Below are 12799 nucleotides of genomic sequence, written 5' to 3'. Positions count from 1 at the left end.
TCTTGAACTTTGACGATACCATCAGTAGGGTTAAGTGACATTTGTGTCAAGTAACATTTCCCTGGTAAGCTGTACACCACTAACCACCAGCCAGGTTGTGGAAATCTCAAGAGAGAAGAGTTAATAACTAATTCTATGGCCTACTAATATATAATAAAACATCTTTGTATATACATAAAGACATTATACTGTTGTTTTGATGAATACTCTGGTTTAAAATTTTGGTAGTATCTTCACTGAATGCATTTGTGCTTTTTTTATTTGAATATATCTGTAAACGTTGGAACATAAATATTGAGAAGTGGATTACAACATGGTAGGTTTTGTGAAAATTTTTTAAGTGGTTACAAACAGCATTGCTAATGGAATATTCAGTCCTCGATAAACGGTCATCAGGTTGAGTTTTCCCAAACAAAGTTTAATGAAGCTTTACAATTCCTAGTTGACCTTAAAGATCAGGAGTAAGTATTTCCTTTCAGGTGATTACGATGAGTAGTGATTGATTAACTGACAAACTAAAAATAGAGGGAACCCTTTCGATGATGTTTTTGATGAATTACCTTCTAAGAAATATTTTCCGGATTACTATCAGGTTATTACTGATCCTATTGCTTATAAAACAATGCGAAACAAAGCCCGTCATAATCAGTATTCCTCCATGGGTGAATTCTATGATGATTTACGACTCATGGTAAACAATGCTAAAACGTACAATCTACCAGGAAGCTTTGTCTATGAGTGTGCCTTGCTGGTCGAAAAAGCCGTCAATGATTTAGAGGCTAAACACTTTGCTCAGCCCGGTGCTTCCACAGACACAAAAGTACCCATTTCTACCGAAGAACAGACTTCTGGCAAGGACTATGAAGTTCACTCTGTCATTACTAATGTCCTTGATGCTTTGAAAAATGCAAAAGACTCTACCGGTAGATATTTAGCTGATATGTTTATTGATTTACCGAGCAAACGTCTTTATCCAGATTATTACGAAATTATCAAGACGCCAATGACGATAAAAATGATGGAGAAACGCCTGAAAAAGAACGAATACAACTCAGTAAAGGACTTTGAAAGCGATCTAGAGCAAATGTATGCAAATGCACAAACATACAACGAAGCTGGTAGTTTCGTTTATGAGGATTCGGTTGCTCTTTCGAAAATATCTGCACCCATATTGACATCCACGTACAAAACTTCTCTGGAATCCCCTAAAGATGTCGAGAATATCAAAGATGAATCTCCAACCCAAAGAATGCCTTCCGCTGCTCCTTCTTTCGAACCACAGACTCGAGAACCATCTGTTGTAAGTGATCCCTTACTTCATGAAAAATTACCTGCAGAAGCGGAAGAAAAAGAGAAACTTACTGAGGATTTTACACCTCAAATGTCAGATGTTGTTGAACAGCAACCTCCAAAGCCTAGTCCTATTGACCAGATTTGTCAAAATAACTATAGTGCCTTTGCCCTCATGAAATCTTTCCCTACAAAGCCAGTACCAGATCTCTTAAATTCTACTCATAAGTCGGTATTGGGTAGAACTGACTTCGTGTTTCCTAATTTTCCTCAAACAAAAGTGATTGAAAATACAGGCGATACAGAACGTTTATTTTATTCTTTTTTTCTATTTTCTCCTTCTCATGCATCGTTACCTAATCCACTCTGCATGCATGTTCCTTGTCCGTCCTCTAATGCATCAGAAATTTCTGTAATTAATTTGGCACAGCAACATGCCATTCTAAATGTAATTACAAATATTAATCCCATATTGTCGATCAGAAATTACAATATATCCGTACTACATAATGGAAAACTGATTGGACCACCGGTAGCCGCTTCTCCTCAGTTGTTACAGTTAGCCGGACCAACTTATTACAACATTGATTCTATAAATTCTGCTTTCGATATCAGATTAGGACCTGGTATGAACAGCTTGGAGTTCATACTGACAACCAGTGAACCTACCAATGTCCCACCTACCTCTGAAGATATAACACAACCTGGTTTCACAGTAATTGAGAAAGAACGTTTTGTACTTTTGCTGTACTTGCGCTGTTAAGCATGCTAAATAGTCATCTCATTTTAGAAGTCTTATCTATAAAAACTAATATATACATTTCCTTTGTTCCATTTTGAGATAAAAGTATTTTATTATACATTATGATGATAGAGAAAGGAGAACCTGATCCAAAGTAGCAGATTGGTTGTTAGCAGATGGTATTTCTTGAGTTGTGTTTTTAGCGAGTTGTTGTTCAAGCCATTTTTGCCAACGTGCCATTCTTCTTTGATTGCGACGTTTCGAGCTTTGCCCAACCCACAAATTATACGAATTGATATAAACGTTTTCTGTATTGGACTCAAAGAATATCATATAAGTATCTGTTGAGAAGAACAACTGTAGATTTGACTTGCAAAATCGCTCATTAAAAAGAGAATGCAAACTAGTAGACTCTCGGCCAGCGAGATAGCCCTTCTGTGAGATCAACTGCAATGATCTTTTCAAGAAAGGCATTTTTACCTGCAGCAAGTCAACACCTTCTGTAATATGGGAAATGGCATAGCTATCGACATAATACATAAATGCTCTAGCCGGATCCTCAAATTTATGAATTGTAAGGTCGGCTGAGAGCAATTGTTGAATGCACAGCTTTTTTTCCAAGGGATACCATCTCATATTAAATATTCTGGTATCAGGCGCCAAAATAGTTTCCACATGATTTCGATAAATCATCTGTTCTCGAGCAGTTGTCGCTGAATGTGCTCCGTCAGATTCGAATAAAAGTAAAAGCTGACCAAGTTTAGGATCCAACAAAATTTCATGCACTCGGTAGAATATCACTTTTAGTAACCGTTCTATAGAACTAATCATATAACAAGCATCATTGTTTAGTTTTTGGAGATATTTATGAAACTCACTTCTAGATAGAATGCCCTTTAAATATTTTTCACACGTTTCCAGTATAGTATCGTAAGTTATGGGCTCAACTGAACTAGAAGTCTCAATAAACATTTTTATTTGCTCAAGTCGAGAATAAGAAACGCAAATTAGTCTAAATAGCACATACATGGTTGCATTCCCAAAAAAGTTATAGCCGATTATATTTTTTGATTCTTCTCCTTGCAGTTTCATTTTTGTTTGAGTATCAGGATCAATAGGATTACTATCGCTCATAGTTTCGTCCTCTGTCTGGGTGTCATCCGTCTGAATGCTCATATGAGTTGTGTTGCTGTTATCAGCACTCTCTGGATGTACAAAAATTTTGCTCAATCCATCACGATGCTTTTGAACTGATTCTATGTTTTCAGAGGAAAGATCGCTTTCCAAAGTTTCTCTAGGAAGTGGAATTCCGAAAAATTGTGATAGTAAAGCTTTAAGAACAGCACTAATTCTTCCTTTGTCTGCGTAAGAATAAAAGGATGAGTTAGAAAGTTGAGCATCACTTAACCTTAAAATATTCAAAAAGATTTGCCGATCATTTAGTACTTGGCTAAATTGGAACCCTTGTTTAACGTGGCCAATACCATGTTTTTGATGTTGATATATATCATCGATTTCATTTAAAATTCGATTATAGGAAAGTGCTCTTCGATCTTTACCTTCAATTTTGCAACAACGTTCATCCAATGCAAGTGACGAATTTTTAAGTTCAATTTGACGCCAAATCTTATTCCATTCTCTTTTGCAGCGGCGCCATTCTTGATCCTTCAACTTTAAACGCTTCAATAAAACAGGAGCTGCCCTTCTGGAATTTTTTACTAGAGCGTCAAAAGCTGTTGTCGAGTGTTCTTTTCCATAAACAGTGTGAAAAGCGGATCGTATTAGGGCTTTACGGTCTAATGTTTTGTTTAAAGACCTAATGTGCTCTTCGTCGTTAACAGGTTCACATAACTCTGCCAATAATTTTATGGCCCTTTGATTCACTGAAAGGATTCGGTCATATTCATAACGTTCATCTTCGACTAATTGTAGAGCTTGCAAGTATTGATTTTCAGAATGCTTGACATTTTTTATACCTGTCAATTTGGGAGCAACTAAAATGTACTCGTCATTAAGAACCGAATTTGCTAGGGCATCACGTCCAGAGCAAGTTCCTTTTTGTTTTTCTGCAGGTATTTTACGGTATAAATAACCAGCAGATTCATAAGTTTCAGAGATATAACGGGAGTCATCCATAGGAATATTTTTCACCAATATAGGACTATCATTCCATCGAATGAAGTTTGCAAACCATAATGTTAAGTTATCATTTTTGACGAGCCTTGAGAATGAATTCAGTAAATCCGTTTTGTCCATTAACTTTTCTCTATAAAGATGTAGTAATTCCAAAAAGTTATGAAAAGAAATATTATCAGGAAGGTGCTGTCTAATAGAGCCGAAAGCCAATAATTCCTCTTGAGTAGCAGCATAATGAGAAACAGGGCTCGTTTTTTGTTGATAATTAGGGATTGCATAAGTACTCGGTAGCTCATCGGCATGTTCACGAAGGTTTTTAGAAGTTTTAGAGATGGATCGTCCTATCTGTGCTGAATGTGCTGGGCGTAACCTTCTTTCACGGGACTGCCCGGAAGAAGGTAAGGTGAAGTTTCCAACAGGAGGTAATCCGTTAGTAGTCGTAGCAGCATCATTTTGTTGAGCTTCAGTAGCTTCAGAAGTGTCTGGTAAGAAAAGCTTGAATTCATCCAATAGATCCGGGGAATCCGAGAAGATTTCGGAAACACGAGCACGCACTTCATGAATGGATTTTTGAGCTTTTTGATATGTCCGTAAAACACCTAAAAATTCCATGTATGTCTCAGAATTAGGAGGATACCTTGCCTTAACTTTATTCATGTAAGCGATAGCATAGTTAAAATCTACTTGAGGCTTTGGGGGTAGAGCGGATACATTTTCGCTAGAAGATGGAGACTGTTTTTCGTATTGGTTATCAGGGATGGCTGGCTGTTGTATTTCTACAAAATGGGTCGAAGGTGTAAAGGTGGAGGAAGTATTTGTGCCTGGGTGCAATGGGTGCATGGGAGTGCCGATCCGTACAAAGCTAGTGTTAGAAGAATCCGTATGGACTTCGATTTTATAGCCTGAGGGAAGAAAAGTGTTAAATCCTTCAATAAGTTGCGGATATCCATTAAAGAGACTTGCGACCCGATTGATTACCCCTAAAGTATCCAGACTAGACTAACGTTAGTGACAGATCTAGCAGGTAAATAAAGTAGAAATCCCCAAAGAGGAAAAAGGGAAATGAAAGGAGTTATTCATGGACGACGGTTGTCAATTATAGCTTACCTTTGGGACTTAAAATCGCGCATTATTTCCAAAAATTGATTGTATACCTCTCGTTTTTCTGAAAAGTAATACCTTACCATTTCGAGATACGAAAGAGCATCATTAACGTCTAAAGGTCGACTATTTGAGGAAGTCATTGCGGCAAGGCCTTCGTCTGTCTCCATGTTGGCAGATAGTGTAGGAATTGAAGAGGGTTTAGTAAAAGCAATTGCTTGCTCTTTTTGATAATCATCAAACTGCCTTTTTTTATTATTAGAAGAAACATCAAAAGTTCCTTGCTGCATGTAAGTTTGATTGCTTTGAGCAGGGTCTAATGAATGACCAGTTCCTGCAGATGTACTTTGCCCATCGGGGGTATTCGATGGATTCACATTTTTCCTTCGTGGTTCATTCTCTGTTTCTTTTTTATGTTAATATCAGGAAATAAAAGTCATAAAGCTGGTGGAAAGTCTAGCAAAAAAAAAAAATAAAAAATAAAAGATAACTCCAAAACGAAAAACTTTCAAGTTTCATAGTAAACTTACCAATATGATTGCGTTCCGTGTCAGTAGACTCTTTCAACGTGTTCATTACTAGAAATTCATAAATGCAAACACAAACAATTTACTAACTGCTTGTCTGGCAACTTGTTTATAACTTGACGCGTATTGGGAGACTGCAGTTATATTTGTTGTTGATTGCTGTAGTAGATGTCATCACCCCAATCCCTGCCTAAACGACTTTGTACTTTACCATGAACTCAGAAATTAGCCGGTAAAAAAAGAACGGTAATAATGAATTGATTATTGAAAAATAAAAATAAAATAAAGAGTATTTAGCCTTTAATACTCCTCATACTCAATTTTTCTTCTACTGCTTCTGGAATCTATTACTCCTTTGAAATCTGTTATTCTGGTTTTACGCGATATACCACGGGTTATAGGTTATATGTAAATATAATACACCGGTTACTAAGGATGTACTCGCTAATTATCTATACTGAGGTCGTGAGCGGATTATACAGATAAACAAAAAAATTGCATGAAAAGAAAGGAATATCTTTTTTAAACAATAAAAATGGAAGGCTCTTACTGTTTCCTGTAATTGTTCTTAGTCGACTGCTTAATATCCTGAACGGTTCGTTATTCGCTTAAAAGGTATGACATAGGGTTTTAGACTCCATTTAAGAAATAAGCACGGTTGCTGGGGTAACCAAAAATAAATAAACAAAAGGGAGTGTAAACAGTCATCATCGTTGTCAGTTACAACAATACATATCGGATTTATATGCATATAATGGAGCGTACATCCAAAGTCACGTTAATAGGAGATTGGTTCAACCAATTTTTATTGTGTTTTTCCAAAAGGGAGCAAGGATCCACCGATCAAATTAGTGCTTGCTACTTTTTTTTAGCAGACTTGAAGCTATGAGGAAGCCCTTACCTGACTATAATGATCCTAGCATCGTGTATTCGCGGCCTTATGGAAAACTGTCACCTTTGGTGGATTCTGGACATGAACAACTGAACACACATCAATTTCAAAGTGAAGATAATTTACATATATCAGATTATGAGTGGGACAACGAAGTTACCTCATCTGAACAGCTTGAGGTTCCTGAAGAGGATACATTTTCCTTTACGAATTCCGTATACGATGTGGACTCTAGTGTTTTAAATGCTTCACCAGCTCCTCCTATTCCCCCAGTACATCGGATTGGGATTGATCATAGTAATTCGTCTAATTTGTACGTCCCTCATAATGAAACATCTATAGAACGCAGTGACTCAGAAACCTTGAGCGGTGGATCATATGCAGATAAGAAGGAAGAATTGATTGATGAAGATGAATATGCTATGTCGGAAGATGGCTTCAGTGGACTTGAAACAGCTTCTTTTAATAACAGCTCAGCTTATCACGAAATGCAAGAAGTTCCTATAATGCACGATAGCTTAGTCGTCGAATGTCCTTGTCCTCTTGATCTTAAAAATATGCTTGGTTCCATAGTTCACACAAGCTCTGAAGAATCGAATTCTTTACGATACACTGCGGTGACCTGTAATCCTGAGGATATGATGGCAAATGAGCTAAAAGTGAGAACGAATCTATTTGATCGAGACATCCAAGCTGCGATTTGTCTGACTGTAGGGCAGGAAGACCTTGCTTCTTTCGCATTAACACTATCTAGTGTTATGGAAAACGTGAAGCATCTTACGATGCGTAAAAAATCGAGAGTTTGGGGTGATGAAAGCTGGAAAAAAGTCTTAACCTGTATAGTACTTGATGGCCGGAATTCTGTCCATAGAAACATTTTGGATTTGCTGTCCTCTATAGGAGCATACCAGCCAAGTATTTCCAAAGGTAGAGTTAACGGCAAAAGGGTTTTAGCTCATATGTATGAATTTACCAGTACAATTTCGGTAGACGAAAAACTGAATATTACTACAAAAAATGATGGAAATGTACCCATGCAATTACTCGTTTGCTTAAAAGAAATGGAGAGTGGGACGCATGATTCCCAAAGGTGGTTTTTAAAAGGTATTTCTTCTCTCGTTCGACCAAATATTTGCCTGTTCGTAAAAGTTGGATCGAAATTACAAACAACATCCGTATATCATGCTTGGAAAAGCTTTGATGTTAATTCCAAACTTGGCGGAATATGCGGCAAAACGGTCATTAAAACTGGAAAATGGGGAAAGAAGCTTCTTTCTCCCTTAATAGCATCTCAGCATTGTGATCAAATGATTTATAATAACCTTAGGCTTCCCTATGATAGCTGTCTGGGTTACATTTCTAATACGTCTAATGCTCTCTACGGTTTTCGATATGTTGCTTTATTAGATGAATTTCCTTATCCTGGTCCATTAACTCAATACTTTGCCCGAAAGGAAACAGAAGGACAAAGAAAGGGGATATTAAAAGCAAATGCTTATGTGGCCCAAGAACAATTGTTATTTTGGAAGGTTGTTACTAAAAAGGAAGCAAGATGGTACCTGAATTATGTTCCTCAAGCTCAAGTCGAAGTGAAGGCTCCTGAATCTATGGCAAAAATCTTAGAAGGCAGAAGAGGTGATATTAATAGCCGTTTTAGCCTTGCTATTTATATTCTTTCGGACTTTTTCTCTCTGTGGAAAACAAGACATAGCTTTTTTAGGTTCCTTATGATAGCTATGCAGGTTTTCATATTTGGATTAGAGAGATTGTTTGGATTTTTTAGCTTGGCAAACTTCTTTTTGTCTTTCCATTTTATATGCAATAGTACTTCATATAAATATTTTAATCCCTATGGGTCATGGGGTCAGGTCTTGTTCCTGATTTTTGAATATATATTTCTGTGTGCTATATTCTCACAATTTGTTTTGGCAATGGGAAACCGTTCAAAAGGGTAAGTAATTTTATCTATCAAGCAATTTTCTAACAATCTTCTAGCTCTAAAACGCTTTCTTTAATTAGTCTGCTTATATTCACTTCAGTGATGATTTATTACTTATTTTGCATATTTTACGTTTCTCTAGTTCCAATCTTCATACATTCATCTCATGGATATGATATTTTTGGCGATAATTATTTTACAAATGTGATGTTGCCATGCTTAATAGTTCTTGCGTGTTACATTTTTGTTTCAATAATTTCATTGGATCCATTATTTCTTCTTACATGTTTATGGCAATATGTTTTGATATTGCCGGCTCGCATTTATATGGAGCAAGTCTATGCGTTATGCCATCTTCATGATGCTTCGACACTTAATGATTTAGATGTTGCTACAAGCAATGATCTAACTGATACTTATCGAAATGAAAAGAAAAAGAAGTTCGCTATGATAGCCATACCAAACGCTGATATGTTGAACTCAATCTACAATTCAACCTTAAGAAACTTTAGTGAAGACAGCGATTGTGAGAGTGGTTCGTCTTTAAACAGGATTAACGCTAATTCTGTTTCACGTACCAGTCAAGACTACTATCAGGATATGCGAACAAGATATGTTCTCGTTTGGGCTTTGAGTAATCTCATCCTTGCAATTATCTTGCTTCAAGTCTTTAAAGGTGAAGCCTCCGTGAATAATGGCTACTTAAAATTTGTATTTTGGACTTTTACGGCTTTTATTTGTCTCAAAACAGTCGGTTCTACTTGCTTTTCGGCAATTGTTAACCTTGCTTCGTTTGGTGCATATCTTCAACGAAAATTTGACTGATGATTGATGAATTGGGGAACTGTGTATACTCAAATATTTATTGTTAATATGTAATGAAATGCCAATTATTTTTATTTATAGATACCTTCTATTCTACTTAGTTCATTTATGATAATTTACTCCCTCTTTTCCAAAAAGACGGTACAACCCTCTAGAATTTCGGATTTTGCACACTTCTCACCATCGAAATCAGTATCAACGATTTTAAGCGACTTGCATTTCTTGATCAAAGATTGAATACTGGCAATTTCAGCATTAATTAACTCTTGCTGTTTCTGCCCAGGATGAATGTATAAGACAGCATCAGATTTAACACCGTTATCAGCCATCATGGAGCGGCTGGAGTGAACAACTGTGATGATAGACTCATAATCTTTAGCGGCTTGTTCATAGGCATAGTCTTCTCTGGTTATAGGGAACTTAGCCTTCACAATACTGGGAGTAGTATCGCTAGGACGACGGGGAAGACGTTGCCACATTTCTTCAGTAACATAAGGCATAAAAGGATGCATTAATCTTAAAGAAGTGTCTAGAACAGTGTATAGAGTTTGCTTGGCAGATTCTTGCTGGACGGGGGTTCCATCACTAATCAAGTACTTAGAGGTTTCGATGTAAACGTCACACAGTTCATAAAGCCAGAACTGGTAGACGGCAGAAGTTGCTTGCAAAAAGTTCATCTCTTCCATGTACTTGTTCATAGCATCCACAGCAACATTCAAACGATGGAAAATCCACTTTTCGACAAGTGACTCTTTGCCAGTGGGCTTATCGGTCGCGTTAGGTATGAAAGAAGGTCCAAGACGTCCCAAAGCAAACTTTGTGGCATTGTAAAGTTTATTGCAAAATTTACGATAACCTTCAACACGGAGAATATCCAGGTTAAGATCACGTCCACCACTAGTTAACGAACAGAGGGTGAAACGTAAAGCATCGGTACCGCATTGAGGAATGCCCTTGGGATAACTCATCTTTTGTCCCTTCTTGGCCTTCTCAACTTCACGGCTGTCCAAATTACCGACCGAAAGTTTATCATGCAAAGCTTGAAGAGTAATGCCCTCAATCACGTCAATGGGGTCAACGACATTACCCAAAGACTTGGACATCTTACGTCCTTGAGCATCACGAACAAGAGCATGGCAAAAGACGCGCTTAAAGGGAACCTGACCTGTGAGTTTGATACCCAACATAACCATACGAGCGATCCAGAAAAACAAAATATCCCATCCGGTTTCCATCAAAACGGTTGGGTAAAATGTTTTTAAGTCAACAGTCTCGTTGGGCCAGCCCAAGGTAGAGAAAGGCCACAAGCCTGAAGAGAACCAAGTATCGAGTACATCTTCGTCTTGTTCTAAGGTAAAGGATTTACCGGGAAAAGCAGCTTTGGCTTTTTCTTCGACTTCTTCGATGGACCTACCACTAACCCAGAAACGATCATCGCTCCTGTCTTGGTTCTTTTCATTGCTGAGCTTAACGAAGTAGGCAGGAATACGGTGGCCCCACCACAATTGACGAGAGATACACCAATCCTGAATGTTTTCCATCCAGCGAATAAATTCTTTACGAGAGACATCGGGGGCGATATCAATTTCGCCAGAACGTACAGCTTCAGCGGCAGCAGAAGCCATTTCCTTTTGGTTAACCCACCATTGAGGTTTCATGATGGGTTCGATAATATCGGAAGTTTTGCCGCAAACAGGAATAACCATTGGGTTATCTTGGGTACCCACAAACAAGCCAAGTTCATTAAGGCGCTCAACAATCTTTATACGGACATCGAAACGCTTCATTCCGGAAAATTCACCGCAATTTTCGTTCATGGTACCATCGTCGTTCAGAATGTTGATGAAAGCAAGATTGTGACGTTTACCAACCTCATAATCGTTAAGATCATGAGCAGGAGTAATTTTAACTGCACCAGTACCAAATTCCATATCAACAGCGATATCGTCGCAAACGATGGGAAGGCTTCGGTTGCAGAAGGGGTGCTTGACAGATTTTCCGTGAAGATGCTTGTAACGAGGGTCTTGAGGATGAACTGCAATGGCAGTATCACCAAGCAAAGTCTCAGGACGAGTAGTTGCAATGATTATTCTATCATCAGAGCCTTCCACTTCATAAGCAATTGAGGTCAAGACACCGACTTCCACAAGGTGATCATAACCAGGAACCTTGATTTCAGTACGTCCGGTCACTTCAATATTCTCAACTTCCAAGTTAGACAAAGTAGTCTGTAAAGCAGTACACCAGTTTACAAGGCGGTTGGCACGGTAGATAATCTTATCCTCATGCAAGCGGACAAAGGTCTCGACGACAGCACGAGTAAGGTTCTCATCCATAGTAAAAGCTTCACGAGTCCAGTCAAAAGAGCCACCAAGACGGGACATTTGTTTCTTAATTCGCTCGTGATATTCCTCTTTCCACTTCCAGACAATGTCGACAAAATCATTTCTGGCATAGTCGTGGCGAGTTTGCTTTTTTTCAGCCCAAAGCTTCTTCTCAACGACAGACTGGGTACTAAGACCTGCATGATCAAAACCTCCCAAGAAAAGTACAGTCTTACCCTTCATACGGTTCCAACGGGCCAAAGAATCCTGAATTGCAATAGTGAGGGCATGACCAATGTGGAGAGCACCAGTGACATTAGGAGGAGGAGAGGTGATAACAAACTTACCCTCCTCTTTCACTTTACCGTCGGGGCCGAATTCAGGTTCAAAAAATCCAGACTTAACCCACCAGTCATACCAAGCAGATTCAACAGCCTTGGGATTATATGACTTCAAAGAGGGAGATTCCAAGTCTTGTAAGACCTTCTTTTCACCGGGTTTTGTTTCTTCAACATATTCAGCTACAGGTTCAGCAATCTTGGACTTCTTCTCAATCTTTGGCTTTCTAGACTCCTCCTTAGCCTTTTTTGCAGCTAATTTGGCCTGATACTTCTCAAGCTTAGCAGCTTTTTGACGTTCACGTTCCACTAAATTCAACAATAGTCAGCATCCATTCAGTCCGTTAACCTCTCTCGTCACGTACGTTCTTTCTCAGTTTTAGGTCTTGGAGGCTCCTGAGAATTTGGTGAATTCTAAGCTATTGTTAGTGAAGGAGAACATAACAGCAAAGTAGCCCGTACCTGAACCTCCTTGGACTGAGCAGCTTCAGTACTTTTGTCTGCCATTGAGGAATTGTGTTGTAGTAACAACAGACACAGTGTGGGTTAATAAAAAATCGTAAATTTTCGTTGCAAAACTTTGATCCGGTGACATACGTTCCACTGCGCAATCTCTTAAAACCTTTTAGGATGATGAACGAACAGCACTAAAACACATCAGGTATCAGCGAATTAGGTAACAGGA

General features: G+C 38.3%; 4 protein-coding genes across 4 annotated transcripts; 2 read left to right on the top strand and 2 right to left on the bottom strand.

Moving 5' to 3' along the window:
- The first annotated feature begins 69 nt into the window (after nt 1-69).
- On the top strand, nt 70-2124 carry SPOG_04253 (RSC complex subunit Rsc4). Its single transcript, XM_013170329.1, has 3 exons — nt 70-316; nt 376-461; nt 526-2124. Exons 1-3 carry the CDS (start codon nt 314-316, stop codon nt 2051-2053), a joined length of 1617 nt encoding a protein of 538 aa, XP_013025783.1. The 5' UTR covers nt 70-313; the 3' UTR covers nt 2054-2124.
- SPOG_04254 (SIN3 family co-repressor Pst3) lies at nt 2055-5958 on the bottom strand. The gene is made up of 3 exons (XM_013170330.1): nt 5800-5958; nt 5276-5675; nt 2055-5162 (listed from the first exon to the last, which is right to left on the bottom strand). The coding sequence occupies exons 1-3, from the start codon at nt 5843-5845 to the stop codon at nt 2153-2155; spliced, it is 3456 nt and encodes a 1151-aa protein (XP_013025784.1). The 5' UTR covers nt 5846-5958; the 3' UTR covers nt 2055-2152.
- Nucleotides 5901-9614, top strand: SPOG_04255 (chitin synthase Chs2). Its single transcript, XM_013170331.1, has 2 exons — nt 5901-8639; nt 8684-9614. The coding sequence occupies exons 1-2, from the start codon at nt 6682-6684 to the stop codon at nt 9450-9452; spliced, it is 2727 nt and encodes a 908-aa protein (XP_013025785.1). The 5' UTR covers nt 5901-6681; the 3' UTR covers nt 9453-9614.
- Nucleotides 9465-12684, bottom strand: SPOG_04256 (cytoplasmic valine-tRNA ligase Vrs1/Vas1). The gene is made up of 3 exons (XM_013170332.1): nt 12577-12684; nt 12480-12528; nt 9465-12423 (listed from the first exon to the last, which is right to left on the bottom strand). Exons 1-3 carry the CDS (start codon nt 12619-12621, stop codon nt 9569-9571), a joined length of 2949 nt encoding a protein of 982 aa, XP_013025786.1. The 5' UTR covers nt 12622-12684; the 3' UTR covers nt 9465-9568.
- Between the last annotated feature and the right edge of the window lie 115 nt (nt 12685-12799).

The sequence above is a fragment of the Schizosaccharomyces cryophilus genome, assembly GCF_000004155.1.
Source record: "Schizosaccharomyces cryophilus OY26 unplaced genomic scaffold supercont4.9, whole genome shotgun sequence".
Lineage (NCBI taxonomy): Eukaryota > Fungi > Ascomycota > Schizosaccharomycetes > Schizosaccharomycetales > Schizosaccharomycetaceae > Schizosaccharomyces > Schizosaccharomyces cryophilus.
This window is presented reverse-complemented; position numbering and strand designations above follow the sequence as displayed.

What these genes read in the sequence shown, in the direction of transcription:
- SPOG_04253 (XM_013170329.1), top strand. An exon ending in GTTGACCTTAAAGATCAGGA is followed by an intron (nt 462 to 525) that starts GTAAGTATTTCC and finishes AACTAAAAATAG; the next exon opens with AGGGAACCCTTTCGATGATG.
- SPOG_04254 (XM_013170330.1), bottom strand. Translation starts at nt 5,845, where the DNA reads ATGAACACGTTGAAAGAGTCTACTGACACGGAACGCAATCATATTG. An exon ending in CACGGAACGCAATCATATTG is followed by an intron (nt 5,676 to 5,799) that starts GTAAGTTTACTA and finishes AACATAAAAAAG; the next exon opens with AAACAGAGAATGAACCACGA. An exon ending in CGCGATTTTAAGTCCCAAAG is followed by an intron (nt 5,163 to 5,275) that starts GTAAGCTATAAT and finishes ACGTTAGTCTAG; the next exon opens with TCTGGATACTTTAGGGGTAA.
- SPOG_04255 (XM_013170331.1), top strand. Translation starts at nt 6,682, where the DNA reads ATGAGGAAGCCCTTACCTGACTATAATGATCCTAGCATCGTGTATTCG. An exon ending in ATGGGAAACCGTTCAAAAGG is followed by an intron (nt 8,640 to 8,683) that starts GTAAGTAATTTT and finishes ACAATCTTCTAG; the next exon opens with CTCTAAAACGCTTTCTTTAA.
- SPOG_04256 (XM_013170332.1), bottom strand. Translation starts at nt 12,621, where the DNA reads ATGGCAGACAAAAGTACTGAAGCTGCTCAGTCCAAGGAGGTTCAG. An exon ending in CTCAGTCCAAGGAGGTTCAG is followed by an intron (nt 12,529 to 12,576) that starts GTACGGGCTACT and finishes ACAATAGCTTAG; the next exon opens with AATTCACCAAATTCTCAGGA. An exon ending in ACCTAAAACTGAGAAAGAAC is followed by an intron (nt 12,424 to 12,479) that starts GTACGTGACGAG and finishes TGTTGAATTTAG; the next exon opens with TGGAACGTGAACGTCAAAAA.